The sequence below is a fragment of the Schistosoma mansoni genome, chromosome 6 (genome assembly GCF_000237925.1).
Source record: "Schistosoma mansoni strain Puerto Rico chromosome 6, complete genome".
NCBI classification, from domain to species: Eukaryota; Metazoa; Platyhelminthes; class Trematoda; order Strigeidida; family Schistosomatidae; genus Schistosoma; species Schistosoma mansoni.
In genome coordinates this window covers 17,825,313-17,843,620 of record NC_031500.1, presented here as the reverse complement: position 1 = coordinate 17,843,620, position 18,308 = coordinate 17,825,313, and the positions used below count along the sequence as shown (strand labels likewise).

The following is an 18,308-nucleotide window of genomic DNA, read 5'->3' as shown; positions in this document are numbered from 1 at the left end:
ATCAGCCCTAATGGGTTGGTGTCAGACGAAATCTCAGCACGGATTCAAAAAGCTCGTTTGGCTTTTGCCAACTTACGTCACCTATGGCGAAAACGAGATATCCGTCTATCAATTAAGGGACGAGTATACTGCGCAGGAGTTCGTTCTGTTCTACTTTATGGCTGTGAAACATGGCCATTAAGAGTAGAAGATACTCGTAGGTTACTAGTATTTGACCACAGATGTCTTAGAAATATTGCTCGCATCTGCTGGGATCACCGGGTAAGTAATAGTGAAGTTAGACGCAGGGTATTAGGGAACGATGGTAAATCAGTTGATGAGGTGATGAATCTTCATCGACTGAGATGGTTGGGCCATGTGTTACGTATGCCTGAACACCGATTACCACGACGCGCTATGTCGACTAGTGTAGGGGATGGTTTGAAGAGTGTTAAGGGCAGCCAAACGAAAACGTGTCATCAGTGCTTGAAGTCACTAACTTCTAGTCTGAGCCATGTTGGTAGATGCAGACTACCTGGTTGAGGTCAGTGTGACTATCGTAACCAATGGTTAGAGACTCTAGGTGACATGGCTCAGAATCGATCACAATGGCGTAGGTGTATACACTCTTTATCTTCCCTTAAACCTTGATATTGAAATTGCCTCATAACTTTTTTTCCTTCGTATACTATATCCTTATATACAACCTATAATTTATATACTACTACCACCAGTAAATTAATTACTTCTATGAATCCGGTGTTCCTCTTGTTGTGCTAACGAGGTATGGCAACTTGGCCCGATGCATATATATGCCTGGTCCTACGTTGTCGCTGACTGACTGACTGACTGATCATTATTCAAGCAGTTCATAGAATGCATTAATTTAGCATGAATTTGAATAATATCAACCATTCTGTTGGTCGACAAAGATGCAAACACTGCGTTAATAAAGTAGAAATAATTTTTTTTAAAACCAAATTATAGAAAGATGATGGATAGATTGTAATAGATTATAGAATTCGATCAGTCCTAAGGACATTGTAAACGTAACATAATTTAGTGCTTAGTAACTGATTATTTTCTTGGTTTTCATATCTCGATGTTGTCGATTGTGACCAGTTTCTTCATAACTACTGTTGACTAGAACGGAACATGAACCTATTGATTCCTGTAGTCTTTACTGATTGAAAAAATTCATTTAAAATGATTGAAATCCAGCCAAAGAATTGAGCAAAAAACTTTTACGGCACTACTGACAAAATAGTATGACAATTTCCAGATACATATATGAACTAATACATCCTCATCACTTATACAACAATCAGACAAGATAACCAAAATAAAACGGAACTCCTAGAGACTGAGTTTCTGTTCGGAGTTTGTAGACAACTGATATAACGAGGTGAATACTGTGAAAGTAATCATTTTCAGAACTATCTTAAGAAGAACTACTATTTATATTTTAGTTGTATAATTAGTAAATACTTGGATTATTTTATATTTGTATTCCCCTACTTGTAAGCTTTTCGTGGTTCATTAACTGTTTCTATATTGTACTTTCCCTACGTTACTGTTGATTTATTAAAGACTTTCGTTTGTTTAGTCATATGTACATTGGATTTTCATGCTTATACTGCTGTGCGATTGGGTAACTAAATAATTTTGAATTTATGAACTGAACTATACTATAGAAGTTTGTCTACCCTCTTTGTTCTGTTGTGACCGTTGGGCAAGTGAGATTAGGAAGCTGCATTCAGGACCAGTAGGCTTATGTATTGATGTCGGCCATTTCGTCATTGTCACCGACTTGTTGGTCAAAAGAGGGGTATTTTATTATTTGGTTAACAGAAGGCCATTGGTCGTACACAACCGAACTAAATAACACAATTTCTTCTAGAATAACGGCCTAATCACACGGTGCCCAATAAAATGTAAAGATTTGTTCATTTCACCCTTGAACCGTTGGTTTTATTCAAAGTAATTCTTATCTGTAGTTTATTTATCAACTACAGACTAACATACTCAGCTTCTATCTACATATTCTTTGTGTTTGATAGTCAAAGATATTCCCTGATCGGTCAAACCTTTTTTCCAATATCACTGTTATCTCCGTTGGTCTAATGTACACTTCACTAACATGATAGTAACTTCTGTAAAATCAAATAATATTACCAAATTTGTTAGACCAGTATAAGGTAGACGAGTTCAAATTCTAACTGCAACCATTAAACATAAATAACCCCGACAATATAGAAGTGTATTAGATGTTTCATTCTGAGTTGGTATCAGTATAATGTTTTATCAGTCAGAAAACTATCTGTTGTATTGTTTTACATTGCCCATTATTGTTTTAATCAAAAGAATAAACACAACATGTATCAAGAAAAGAATCTATCTACCCCTCTATCCCCCTCTCTCGATTTATATCCACTTTTGTCTACAATCTTTATTCATAAACAACAATAAAATTATGTAAAATGAATGGGGGTGTGTGTTGAAATTACGTCTAATGAATAAAGTTACTAGGATGTTTTGTTTGTACTTAATGTAGACTTTCATATTTTACAAAGGGCACTTAGTGATTTCGAGTAAGACTTAGTTCACCATGCAGTGTTTTATAATCATTATATAAGTGAATAAATACACATCGAAAGGATGAAGGACGGGGAAGGGGTTGGGAGGAAAGTAGAATAAATAATGATAAGTGATTGACAAAGAAATCACAACTGAAGAGATATGTAAATTCATTTAGTATTACTTGTTTGAATCTTCCCATCGATGTGTTAGGACTGCAACTGGTCAGTCTCTAATTAGCATATGTGCATACTGTGAGTATTGCCTCGATATAGCCTTAATTCACAAGCATTATAAGCAGAGATGGATAGTGGTTAGTAGTGGAATCCAGTTTGACGCGCGTTTCTTCCTATTTGGGACTCGTCAGCTGTGTGTACCTTGATCTCAGAGTTTGATGTTCGCTCTGGGACTCGAACCCAGTACCTTTCGCTTGAAACACCATCGCGTTATCCACTCGGCCACGAGTCCCAAATAGGACGAAACGCGCGTCCCGGATTCTACTGCTAGTCACTATCCATCTTTGCTTACAATGAAGAGATATGTGATTGATGAAAAAGAGCTGTTTTATATTCATCACTTAATAACACCAATGACAATAAGAGAAAAAACATCTCTTTCCTTCTTGTCACAATAAATACATAGTATATAAATTTAGGAGAAAAAAGTGTATTTAAAGGTAACTAATTGCACAGACGAACAGGTACACACTAAGATGGTGGAGAAGATTTTTAGCTCAGGTGGGTGATTTTGATAAAGGTTTGTTCCCTGAGCTGGATGGTTTGGTCGTGGAGCTTTCATCATCCTTCTGAACCAGATCATCAGAACAAACTTCGGGTAGAAGTGAAGTGTTTGAATTTCTCCACATGTGATTCACAGCTTGTACCGTGCACCTCGATGTTGATTCGTTCTTATTGACCTTAAATCTGTCACTGTTTATTTCTTTGTTTGGGTTGTATCTTCTATTGGTTTGATTTTTGTTCCTATGTTTCTGCATAATTTTCTAATCACAATTGATTGATCACTGGGTGGTGATCAATCTCATGCGTGTCAAGTCCTTAGTGCTGATCGAATGCTATCGATCAATTTTCTTGATTGTTTTGTTTCAATATGCTTGTTTATTGCTGATTGACCTGAGTACCAAGCTTCTAAAAGTTCTCTGGTGTTTTTGGAATTGTCTCTATCCAAAATCTGCACATTTTTCTAGTCGAATGTGTGTCCGCAGTTGTCCACGTGTATTGATATGAGTGAAGACATGTCGTGTTGTTTGACTGCTAATTGATGTTCGTGAAGGCGAAGATGAAGGGGTCGTTCGCTTTGTCCGATTTACTTCAATCACTTCACTTCTACCTGAAGTTTGTGCTGATGATGTCATTCAGAAAGACGATGAAAGCTCCACGACCAAATCATCCAGCTCAGTGAACAAACCTACATCTAAAACGTACACACTAACTTCATTCCTATTTATTATAATGCTATAAGCAGAGTTGGGTTAATCAGATAACAATAGAATTACGAATTCACATTTCATCTTATATTTTGAACTCATCAAGTTGGATATACCTAAACCTCAGCCTTGATATTCACATCGGAACTTGAATGTAGTACCTTTCGCATCAAATAACTAACATCAACAAAGAGAAGATTTGAACATTCTTTATAAGCGATATTTCCAATTGTAACAAACACAACTAGTTTTCATTGACTATTTTGTTTATTTCAATTACCTAATTAGAATCTTTTCGTATTTTTTACGTTGCCCACTATTGTTTTAATCAAAAGAATAAACACAATGTATATTAAGAAAAGAATCTATCTACCTCTCTACCCCCCTCTCTCTCTCTATATATATATATATATACTTTTGTCTACAATGAATGGGGGGGTAGGTTATAATCACATCTAATGAATAGAGTTAATAGGATGTTTGTTTTTCTTTCTTTGGTTGCCATATACATTTGCATTCATTTAAAGATTCAATATATATTACATTGTACGACAGTTTTTCTTTTTTTTTGTTTTTTCTTCCCTTTTTTTCTCTTTTTTTATAAATAAAAATGATTCATTTGTTCTATTATATTATCAATCGTTAATTGTCCATATTGTTCTGGATTTGATTGAATTAATTCATATAATTTATTTAATTGTTTATAACGTAATTCATTTTCTTCGTTTTGTTCATCCAATGATAATTTATTAAATTCATTAAATAACTTTGATTTTTTTATACTACTTAATGAATTTAAGTAGTTAGTAGTATTATTAGTAGTTTGTTTATTTACAATTTTTATATCTTTGATAATTATTTCTTCCTCTTTTTTATCAGATTTATCTATAAAAGAAATAAGATAAAACGTTTATTAGTTGAGTATCATATGGTAATGTATATTTAAACTAATTCATAGTATCATTGAATAAGAACAAAGAGAATCCATTGCGAAGAACATGTTTCTTTTCGATGAAATCATTTAATCAGAAGGGGGGGTTTGATGGAGATTTCAGTATTTTCATAGTTGTAATCAATTGAGTCAATTGAAGCTAGACCATCATGGAAAACCTGGAAGCACTGGACGGCTGTTCTATCCTACTGTGTGACTCCTCAGCAGTGCGCATGCACAATCCCGCCCACGCGAGATTCGAACTGAACTTAAGCTGTACAATCGTATATATTGTTATATGGAAAATATATATCTATAGGAAGCTAAAAAAGATTGTATTATAAATTGATTCGACAATAAATAAAAAATAAGGTTACGTACTAATCAAGAGGTAAGGAAGAAAATAATTATCCGAAGGTGGTTTCTTGAAGATTTTAGTAAATTTATATAGCTGAGACAGTGAATCAATTGAAGCTAGACCACCATGGAAAACCTGGAAGCACTGGACGGCCGTTTCGTTCTATTGTGGGACTCCTCAGTAGTGCGTATCCACAATCCCGCTTCGCGGCCTATGTAATGTGCCCCACATGAGCAAGTAAATTTACAGATACACATCGATGTTGCCCAGAGCGATAGTTTATCCTTAACATATCCCAGAATGGTGGGTTGGCTAGAGAAAACAATTCGAAACTTAGCTGCGTAGAATATTTTATTCAACGATTTTGATATCCTTTAAATTCCATATTCATAAATATAGTTGTCTTCTGTAGTGTCGAAGCTTTTCCCTGATGAAGTCTAGGTGTTAAGTTGCTATCGACGAACGTAGGTGGATAACCATTTTTGATGAGGGTCTGTATGTATTTATTTTAAGGATATACTTTAACAATGATACATTAAAGTCATAGGTTCAATGTGAAGTTGTTTTTTTTGTGAATTAATAATGAATAACCTCAAATTAATGATGATCACTGAACAAGTTTTCAATGATACATCATCTGATACCAATTTGTGGTGGACATTATAAGATATTTTAAGCAATACAATTCATGATAGAGTAAATCTAGTGCTTGTATATTTGGACTATGACTAACATTGAAGTACGAAGCGTACACTTTATCATATATGGGAATCATCATCATTTAGATGCACTTGTGTTTCACTATTGATTTCTATACCAAGACTCAATCTTGTGTCTCTCGCTTCAAACCCTTACTCATTGTTATCTATGTTATTTCACCCAGACATCCACAATGCGTTTAATGGATAAACAGGTACTTTTAAGAACTTTTAATTTCTCATCGATGTTATTGGTAACCAAAAATCATCATCTTTCCATAAACAACGTTGACATTTCAACCATTATGCAATGGTTTCAAATATCAATGGAAACATCAGTATTGGGGTCCATGTACATCTAGCTGACGAGACCCAAACCAAACAAATCGTTCTATCTGAATACTAATCCAAAGATTCTAAAATATTTCAGAGCACACTTTATAATGACAATACACTCAGAATGAACATATGGCAATATAGACTAATCAGTTGCAATCCTGAATATCAGCGATAGAGAATGAAAAAAAATCTCCTAAGATAGATCTGTCTGTCAATTATTTCCTTATGATTAGACTTGTGAAACGATAATAAAAGCCAAATGAATAGCTGACAATCGTTTCGTTCTGAATAGTTAAGAATTTATAATTAGCACACTGTGGTGGACTGAAATAAAGATGCTTACTCAATGTTTACAATGATTTTTATCATTCGTGAGAATTCTAGTTGACGCCTATTTTTTGTAGACAAAATCAATCACTGAAATTCCTTTAGTAACCAACATCACATATTGTACATAACTTCTATGTATGTGATCGAAATTCAGATCCGATCATGTTAGATTTTTCAGTCTTATTGTTTATTAATGTTCATTGTGTTGTCATTATTTTGAATTTGAATTTTCCAATTATGTTATTCCAAAAAAGTGAATTCAGAAAGTTTACCTTCTCATATCACCGGGTAAGTAATAGCGAGGTTAGACGCAGGGTATTAGGGAATGATGGTTATTCAGTTGATGAGGGCATGAATCTTCATCGACTGAGATGGTTGGGCCACGTGTTACGTATGCCTGAACATCGATTACCACGACGCGCAATGTTGACTAGTGTAGGGGATGGTTGGAAGAAAGTTAGGGGTGGCTTTAACACAAGTAAGTAGTATGTTGAAAGACATTTTGAATCGAATAATTGAAGCTTATGATAAATAGATTGTAGTGATCAGGAACATTAGTGAGGACAATCGAATGTATTAAAGCACAGCATTACAGACTATCTCACTAAATTCTAATAACCATACAGTAGTAAACAGTTAATTTGCAAACTATCAATCAACTGTCTCAATCTTAACTGTTGCTACTGCAAACACCAATCCATCTTCTCTGATTCCATTGTTCATGCATTTTCGTACCGATTGTGCTTCATTCCGGTTCTTTCCTTTTCGATATTCTGACAAAATACATTCTATGTCTGACCACTACCATATACTACTTATATGGATATAAGTACACTACGCCATAAGATAAGTATGTAAAAAAGGGCCACTGAAGTAAATTGTATTCAGTGTAATATTATTTCACTGTCTTTTATCATACATATTCTTAAGATTACAATTCATTAATTTATAAATTATCATTATCAATGTAGGAGAAAATTAGACAAGGTAACATCTAATTACAAATGTTTTTAGTAATCATTCATTATAACAAACAATAAAGTAACAAATTCCATAGTCTACCATTTATGTAACTAGGTAGTAACTAACTATGCTTTTACACAATGCATTATGTCTAAACATTGAATACTTGAAGCTGTAACTTATAAGAGAATAACACTGATCATCATCATCGTCATGATCAATTAAACAGAATAAGTACCAAATCTTGAAGTTGGTGTCTAAATTAGGAGTATCACATTTAAACTTTTACATTCATTCCTCATAAATGGAATAAACACAATCGCTTACACTCTTAGAAAATCATATAATTATATATTTTTAATAGTCGAGATCTAGAATCACTTGAAGCTAGACCACCTAGGAAAACCTGGAAGCACGGGACAACCGTTTCGTCCTATTGTTGATCGGTTGAAGTTAGACATTAATACCAATGCATACAGGTTCAATGGTATAGTGGTTAAGCACTCGCGCGTGAAACTGACAGGTCCTGGGTTCAAGTCTCGCGAGGCGGAATCGTAAACAAAACGACTGTCCAGTACTTCCAGGTTTTCCATGGTGGTGTAGCTTCAAGTGATTTATGATCTCAACCATCAAAATTACTGTAATATCCCTCAAAGCCCCTTCTGATATATATATATATATGAGATTTTGGAAAAGGTTTAGAGAACAGTAACTGAACTGATTTTCGCAATCGCGAAGCTCTCATATGACGTTCGATCGACTAAGTTAAACCTATTCTCATAATCATATCGAAAAACTGCCCCCCAATATGCCCTGCTACGACTGAGAGTGGAGAGAGTCCGCTCTTCCTCTCGAAATGCTCTCACATGGCCACGCGTATATAGCCTCTGTCAGGGAAGTCCTACTCACTGCCTTCTCGTACCACGGGGGTTGTGTACGAATTTGAGAGGACAAAAAGCAAATGTCTGGCGCTTCAACCGGGTTGGTGGACACTCTCTGTGTCCACCTAAGGGACTTGAAAAACCATGATCACAGACAAATGGTGCACATAAGCTCCAGTATCCGAAGGGAAAAATGGCATATGAATCAGTCGTTGGTTATCGGCTACCATGGGACTGCATCTCCTCACGATGTTCCATTGCCTTGTGGATCAGACTTTGAGATCAAAGGCTCCGGGTGCGGCCCCCTAAATAAACCATCTGTTTCGACTGGGCACCTGTGCAGTATCACAGCCCTCACACAAATCAAATGAGATTAGTGTGGTGCATATATATCTGTTACCCCTTATTACCAATATTTATGTGTTTAAATAAATAAATAATCGAAGAACTAAAGGTGAATTGATTACAGTTTTCAAATTACTTAGTAATTAGTTTGCATCTGATATGTTCACACATTTTTATGTCTTCGAAAGAAAAGAGAATTTACGAGGATATTCCAACAAAAAATTCACAAGTCCAAAACAAATTACATATCAGCTAATTTTACTAACTTTCCTATCAAATCATCATCGAGTGGTATTCATTAACTCAACAAGTGATTGAAGCTCCATTCATCGATTCTTTCAAAAAGAATGTCGGATCAACTAAGAAACCCTCATCATCAGGACTAACTAACATAGATCATCAACTCTCTTATCCTTAGATTCTTTTTCTTTTTTGAAAAAAGTAAACCATACTACTCTAATGAACAACAAAAAAAAAATGGAAAACTATATCCAACATAAACAAACCTTTAGATTGATTCAATGTTTCATTATTTTCATTTAATAATTGATGATTATGTAACGTTGTATCTTTTAATTTTGTTTTATATTTTTTATTGATTTTCTTTTTATTGATTTCTGATGATTGAATAATTGACATAAATGGGCATTGTGATAATAATTTATGAAATTCTTCAGTTGAATTTACAAATGATGGATGGTGTTTAGATTCCATTAGATTGTTTCCTAATTTTTTATGGTTTGATTTAGGGACTGTAATTGAGATTATTTATAGAAATAGAAAACATCAATCTATTGGACTATAACCAAAGAAAAATTTGATTGGTGTAAATAATTAACCAATCAAATGATGAGAATTGTATCCATGGGAAATAATTTCTTTTCGAGTGGATAACGCAATGACGTTTGAAGTGAACGGTACAGCGTTCGAGTCCCAGAGTGAACATTAACTCTGAGATGCAGGTACATCCAGCTAAAGAGTCCCAAATAGGACGAAGTGTCGCGCGTCAAACTGGATTGTACTGTTAGCCAATATCTATCTTTGCTTACCAGGTTTTAAATTTAGGCCATATTGAGGCAATACGTACAGTATGCACATATGCCAATTAGAAACTGACCAGTTACAGTCCTAACACATCGATGGGAAGATTCAAACAAACAACAATAAGTGAATTCAAATTTCTTTTTTTCTTTTCTATTTTCTTCTCTTATTTTGTTTTTCATCATTACACTACACTAATATGATTTACAATAATGAAATATAATTTATCATTTCTAAATATATTTGATGTGAATAGCGAAATAAGAAACCTTAACAAACTATGGAATTTATTTTGGGGGGGACGTTGTTTCATTTAATTCAAAGCTTGTAAACCTGTAACATTCACTTTTGCCCCTAGTCTATTCTACTAGTTTTCGATCATAGGTGTCCTGGGACCACCGAGTAAGTAATGCAGTTGTTAGGAAACGGGTACTAGGTAAGGATGGCAAATCAATTGATGAAGTAATGAAACTTCATCAGTTGAGATGGCTGGGACACGTGTTACGTATGCCCAACCACCGACTGCCCCGACGTGTAATGCTTTATGGTGTAGGAGTAGGTTGGAAGAAAGCTAGGGGCAACCAGATCAAAACGTGACACGAATCCATGAAGTCACTGACAAGTGGACTGAGCCATCTTGGTAGGTGTAAGCTACCTGGTTGGGATCCGCGAGATGATAGTAACCGATGGTTAGAGACCTTGAATGACATGGCTCAAAATCGTTTGCAATGGCGAAGGCGGATCCACTGTTTGTGTTCTTCCGAATTCTAATCCTCTGAATTCTTCATGTCTCTATCCTTTTTCTCTTTCCAAATTTATTTCACTAGATTATACTCCTTGAATAACATCTTCAAACCCTAATCTTTCTGATAACTGCTTATACTCTTACTACTTCTACCACTATGGGATTTGAATCGACAACTTCATCTCTGTGCTAATGTGGTATGGCAACTCGAACTGATGTACGTACATACGAAGTCCTACGTTGTGACTGACTGACTGACCTAGTCTATTCTACGGATCATAAGCTTTCGTTTGATGTATGATTCACTGCCATAACATTTTCTGTTTTAAAGCTATTGTGATTTAGACGTAATCTTTTGTACTCTATTTTCTACTCTAATCCTCCAGTTTTTGACATAATTGTATTTTCCTAATAATTGTACGTTGTGGTCAGGTTATGTTATAACGTATGCCCTCTTAATATATAAACGTCCAACGATACATAAAACACGTACGAGCAGTCTTGGGTGCTATTCGGTCCTTCCTACTGCCTAGCCCAGCCAGTTGAGTGCAGAACACAAATAACAGTCTCGGCAATATGAATCATTATATACAAACACATTCGGTTTTTATACAAACCAAAGTAATCAATAAACTGATTATAACTCAAGAATCGTATGATAATAAGTCAAAGGTTAAAATAAAGCTAATAATAAGAGAAATACGAATATGAATAGTTCAGTTACGTAATAATTGTACAATAGGAAATAGGCATATTACATTGATCCATAAATAGACCTAAAAGTTACCATTCGTAATTCACCAGGGGATATAACAGGTTAGTCATCTATTTATTCATGTATCTTTTTACACTAATCTGAATTTCGGTACCAGATCGGGATTGGAATAAAGCGAGTAGTGTTCCAGTTGTCTTGTCTTCTCTCTCGCGCGCGTGCTTGTCAGCCAATTAGGGATAGAATAAATTTCGTCTCTCTACCCCAACATCTAACTCACGCATACTAGCCTCAAGGTTAAGCCAGTCAGCCTATCGTGTCAAGGTCTTAATCTACATTGGATAAGTTATCCTCGGCACGAAAGTGGGTAGACAGATCAAGGACGTAACAATATCTAACTAACTAAAAGAATAAATGCAATATTAAAAAGTGGGATTTATATAGAAAGTTTATAATTAGACAATAGTCAGGAGGGGTTTTGTGGAGATTTCAATATTTACATAGTTGAAAGCATGAGTCAATTGAAGCTAGACTATCATGAAAAATCTAGGAATACTGGACGGCCGTTTCGTCCCAGTATGAGACTCCTCAGCAGTGCGCATCCACGAACCAGCGCCCGTGAGACTCGAACCCAGGACGTACCAGCCTCGAGCCAGAGCCCTTAACCGATAGACCACTGAGCTGGCATCCAACGGTGTTAATGTCCAACTAACTATACTAATCAGATAGAAAAAAACTTAATAAAGATTCTGATTCATCATGCTAGAATGACTCGCTTCCTTACATTGGTAACTTGCTTAGTAGGAATGGATACCTTAAGAAATTCATCGACAAATACATGAAGGAGATGAAAAGAAGGATAAGGATACTTACCGTTCTAAAGAAAGTACAGTTATTAAAATTACAATTATTAAATGATGCTACCGAGGAACTTGTGACTAAAAGTCAGCTAGACTGAGTGTTATTTTCTACAACCGCCTCATAATAAGAACGGTTAATAAAGACGGAATGCCTGAATTCGCTACATCCATGTGTATTTACTAATTCAACTTCTCCTGCTCAGCCAGTTATATAACGCGTACAATTCCAAAACTCCATCATCGCATAACAGAGCATCATCCGTCTTGGTTGAACAAAGGACAAATAAGAGCGATGAAGCGTTCCGTTCTCGCTCACTTGGTGGACACAGGTTGTCAAGTTGAATTGAATAAAGCTTTTATGGTTATCCACCATATTCCATCAAATTTGCTGCATGGTTTACAAGTTTATCTTTTTCACATTGTTGAAGCCAATTGGAATCCATGTTCACAAACCAAACCTTTGTATCCAAAAGAAGTTTGTACAACCACTGTCGCTACCTTGACCATCGGTATAGCTGAGTTTGTAGCACAGCTTTGGTAAACAATTATCTTATTCTTTCCATTTTTATATTTTACTTATTCTCTACATTCGTCTCTTGATTTTTACATAACTACTATATTACTGACTATTCATCAAAATATTTTGTTAGCTCCTTTTTCTTTGATTTAGGTTTGTTTTCTGAGCTGGATGCTTTGGTCGTGGAGCTAAGCTACAAATCTTCTCCACCATCTCAAACTCTTTTTTCTCTTTTTATATATTATGCAACGTAGCAACTGCTTGATTTTCAAATAATGACGAAAGGAAGTTTACTCGTTTTTTAATTGTATCTTCTATAATAACAGTCATATAATTGAACATTTTCCAAAATATCATTATACTTTCTAGTGTTTTACGGTAAATTAATTTAACAATAAAATGTCTTTGATGTATTGTTAAGGTTTAAAGGGGGGGTTACTTTTTGTTATATCATGTGCGTCAGTGCCCAGTTTATATATGACGTGATGATTTCCGCCAAATCAGAGAGGAGTGAACTATCGATCAAAGTAATGATACACAAAGGCGTACTAGCAGTTTAGAGTACTCATCGACCATACTTTCTGCCTAGCTGAACCAGTTAAGTCCAGAACACCAATAACAGCCTCTGCAATATGAATCATTTATTTCAAACCTACTGGGTTTATATACCGAACAAACAGACCAGATCGTACCATAAAATAGAAAATAACATTTGTACAAGATTCAGCCGAATGTGGCTATGAATAAGGGGAACAGTAATTAAAAGACTGGGGATAACTCAAGAATGGTATACCGTATGACAATAGTCTATAGGTCAAAATAAAGCTTATGATAAGAGAGACATGAATATGAATAGTTTAGTTACTTAGCCATTATACAATAGGAAATATACATATCACACTGGTTCATAAATAGTTCTCAAAGTTACTATTCATAAATCTCCACGGTATATAACACTTTTAATCATAATCATATTAGAAATACAGTACTACCTGATTAAAACTCCCGACATAATTACCAATGATGATTTTTATCTAGTTCATTATCGGTAATTCGTACTAGAAGGTGTCATTAGTATTATTACTACACAAAGTATAACACTATATGATGTTTAAACAAGTGCCTAAAAGTGTTAAGAAGAATAGAAATCGATGGAATTTACCTCGATAATAAGAATAGATGAATCACCATGAGTTTTGATGATCGAGGAGCTAAAACGCTGATGTATATCATAAAAAACTTTGAACGATATAGTAATCACTATGACTTCTAATTGTAGACTAAATTCCGCTAGACAACTTAATGAAAACCAATGAAGATGATAAAGTTGTATGAGACTTCTCAATAATGCATACACTTGATCTATCGAATCTACAATATTTAAGTCTTTTGTTAAACGATTCATAGTAAGATCAAAGTATTAAAGTCTAATAGCATACATTGTCTATGTCAATAACAGAAGTAGTGAGAAAGGAATTTTTTCGTTGTTCATTTGAATGATTTTCACTTCATGAGGGAACTATTGGAAATCATCCATTAACCTTTTAGTTACTAAAGTTGTACTGAAGTAGTCAAATGAAAATAACTAAATAGATTCAAGTTATTTGATAGAATTCGCTTTTGTAGTTTAATTATATTCGTAACCAACAACTGAATGTACGGTGTGCAAAACCTTCAATCACTTCAATCAATTATATAGAATTTTTTTGAAAGTATTTGTAGTTTGTGTGGACTCCATCCCCCTCCCCCCAAAAAACAAAGCAAATCTCGCGAGTGCGGGATCATGGATGCGCACTGCTAAGGAGTCCCATAATAGGAGGAAACGGCCGTCAAGCAGTGCTTCCAGGTTTTCCATGACGGTCTAGCTTCAATTGACTCACTCTTTCAACTATGAAATTACAATTGTTTCATTGTGCCTAACTTATAATTGTATATATCTTCCCCTTTGTTGTTGTTAGTGATAACAAATGGTCTATTTTGGTTGGAGTTCTTAGCAATAATAACAACGAGAAACATCAACGCCTATCAATTAAATTCATTTCTGTTGCCTAAGATAGTGGTTAACCGGACTCAATAGCACTCATTAGATAGTGATCTACTGTTTTGAGGAAAACATACTGGATTCGGACTCGAATCCGTATCACCCAGCTCCACAGTCAGAGACATTACCACTGAGCTATCCACGCTGTCTCTCCCAGGGAATTCATACTCACTGCCTTCTCGTGGCTCGTGTGTTCCTTACGAATTTGAGAGGACGGAAATTAAATATCTGGCGCTTTAACCGGGTTGGTGGACACGGCGAGTTCACCTAGGAGAGTTGGAAAACCCTGATTTCAAACCAATGGTGCACATGGGCTGGCTCCAGTATCCTGAAAGAACAAATGGCGTATGAACCAATCGTGGGTCCATGGGACTGTATCTCCTCACGATGCTCCACTACCTTGTAGATCAGACCTTAAGGTTAATGGCTCCGGGTGTGCCTCCCTTAAGAAAACCACCTGTTTCGGTTTGAGCACCCGGGCAGTATCACAGCCCTCACACAAATCAAATGAGATTTGTGGTGCCTCTTTGTACCAATATTTATGTGTTTAAATAAATAAGTAAATATTGGATTCCAGTCCCATAGTGAATATCAACATTAGAATCTAGCTCACAAGATCTAAATAAGAAAGATACAGTTTCCTAGACCCCAATACTGGACAATGTTTGTACTTAATGTTATAGTACATCGAAAAAAACTCTTTTATATAATTCTCAGTCGATTAGTGGCTCAATTTATTGGATTGGTTGAAGTTAGCCATTAACATCTTTGAATGCCGACGAACTCGATGGTCTAGAGGTCAAGTTCTTACATGTGAGAGCGAAAGATAATGCGTCCGAACCCCTTGGGTGGGATCGTGGATACGCCCTACCGGAGAGTCCCATACTGAAACGAAACCGCTATCCAGTACTTCCACGTATTTCATAATGAATCATAAATTCAACCACTCCATGACTATCATACCCACAAACTCTTCTTTGACCTTTTAATAAATCATAAACATATCAATATTGATCAATTAGATGAGTTTACAAAATTATTCTATTAAAAAAAATCAATATTGATCAATTAAAATTTTTTTAAAAAAAAGGTCAATGAAGAAAATTTTATTGATTAAATGAAAAAAAATTTTTTTTTTAAAAACCAATAAAGATTAAAAACAAAAAAATTAATCACCATGGTTACTAAATATTTTTTTTTATTATTGTCTTTTATGTTTATCAAACCATGATTTCATAAATAACATATATTGTTTCCATATTAGATTTGGTAAAAAACTAGTCAGATATGCTTTCAATGCATGACCAAAATAACCAAATGTTTCTTCTTCAACACCTAACATCTCTAATGCATTTTTACCATATTCTTTAGCATTTGGTACAAATAATGACATTTTACAATAACCATTCATTGCTGTAGATACAAACATTGGACATACTGTTTGTATATGGATACGATTCCCTGAATGTTCATATGATATGGATCGTGATAATTGATTTACAAATGCTTTAGTTGCTGAATATAATGATAAAAATGGGAATGCTCTATAACCTGAATGTGATCCAATATTGATAATAGCCATTCCAGTGGTATGTTGTCTCAACATCTTTGGTAATACTAAATGTGTCATTATAGCAATGGGTAGATTATTACAGAAAATGATATTTTTGATAAAATCGATGGTTATGTAATCTGTGGTAGCATAATAATCTAATTTAGGTACACCCATACCAACATTATTGACTAAACAAGCAATAGATGATAACTGATCTATAGCTTCTTGTATTCTTGAATAGACATCAATCTGAGGAAAGAGAAAAAAATGTGAGATATTTATGAAAACGTTTGCTGTTTTTTTGGTTTGAAATTAGCTTATATTTACACATTGACTTAGGTAGACAATCATTGAGAATAGAGCTGGCATCCAGCGGTGTTAATGTAATGACTTCAACCGATCCACGAAATTCAGCAACCATTCATCTAGTTCAACTTCATTGGTCACTGCTTCTCACTAGAATTCCAGGAAATACTTCTTGAAGCCAGTCACTAGTAAGCATATGTTGTTTTATTTTAGTTTACAGGACTATTTAACAAACTACCCACTTCTATATACTCACTGCTTTCTCACGGCATTATTGTTGTTTACGGAATTGCAAGGATGAAAATCGAATTTCTGGCGCTTTAATCGGGTTAGTGGATATAGAGGATCTATCTAGGAAGTTGGAAAATCCCAACAGGCCTGGCGGGATTGTGGATGCGCAGTGCTGAGGAGTCACACAATAGGACGAAAAGAATGTACATTATTTAGATGTTGATTGACTGGACCGCTTACATCTAATTGGTGATCGCTCAATAATTATTCTCAGGACTGATCAAGAAATAAGAAAAGGGGGACTTCTTGAAATACTTTGAGCTGAAAATTCTATATTGTACCAAAAGATATAACCTTAAATAAAGCTAAGAATAATAACACGATCTACGGAAACTAGAACATAGTCGTTTAGATTTTCTATAAATAAACAGGCATAAATGGCTCTTAGTACAATTGAACAGTCATCGATATAAATATGGATTTCAAAACAAAACCCCCTTATGATAATGATCATATGCTCACTAGTGACTGGCTCCATGAGGTAATTTCTGGAGTTCTAGTGAGAAGTCGTGACAAGTGGAGCTAATCCATGTCAGGTAGAGACAGTACAATGGAAGTTGGTCGTGCAATTTCGTGGATTGGTTGAGCTTAGACATTAACACCGTTAGACGTCGGCCGGCTCTGTGGTCTAGAGGTTAAGTGCTCTGGCGCGAGACTGGTAGGTCCTGGGTTCAAATCTCGCAAGGCGGGATCGTGGATGCGCACTGCTGAGGAGTCCCACAATAAGACGAAACGACCATCCAGTGCTTCCAGGTTTCCCCTGGTGGTCTGGCTTCAATTGACTCATGATTTCATCTTTAAGATAAACAATCGTATGGTGTTTGAATAATGACTACCATAACAACCTTACAATGAACTAGAATATTAACTGTTTATTTATATATATAGACTTACATTAGTAAAATCCGCTGTCACTATTCTTGTCTCCACATGATAATTACGTTCAATTTCATTAGCAACTTTTAAAAGTTTCTCTTCATTTCTACTAATTAACATAATTTTCAAACCGTCACTAGCTAATTCTTCGGCATAGACTTTACCAATTCCATCAGTTGCACCAGTAACAATTGCCCATTCACCAGCTTCTTTTAATAATTTCCTTTTTGAGAATAACTTCCTTCCTATTGTATAATTGAATATGATGCATAGTAGGTCGATGAGTTTTTTAATGAGAAATAAATAAAATATGACACGAATCAGATAGATCCAATCCATCTACAAAGAGAAATGTAAACAAATGATAATTCTGAGATGTTAACTTGATGATGATGATGATGATTTGGATGATGATGATGATTTGGATGATGATGATGATGATGATGGTGATGATGATGATGATGATTTGGATGATAATGATGATTTGGATGATGATTTGGATGATGATGATGATGGTGA

At 35.1% G+C, this 18,308-nt stretch overlaps 1 protein-coding gene across 1 annotated transcript in view; it reads right to left on the bottom strand.

Annotated features, from left to right (window-relative positions):
* Positions 1–15,962: 15,962 nt before the first annotated feature.
* Positions 15,963–18,308, bottom strand: part of Smp_178940 (putative steroid dehydrogenase) — a gene marked incomplete at both ends in the record, with an annotated part of 8,436 nt that continues 6,090 nt past the window's right edge. Inside the window, 2 exons of the mRNA XM_018798462.1 lie at positions 15,963–16,565; positions 17,808–18,034. Of these exons, the coding sequence (XP_018653402.1) occupies positions 15,963–16,565; positions 17,808–18,034 (830 nt within the window). The remainder of the gene's footprint in view (positions 16,566–17,807; positions 18,035–18,308) is intronic.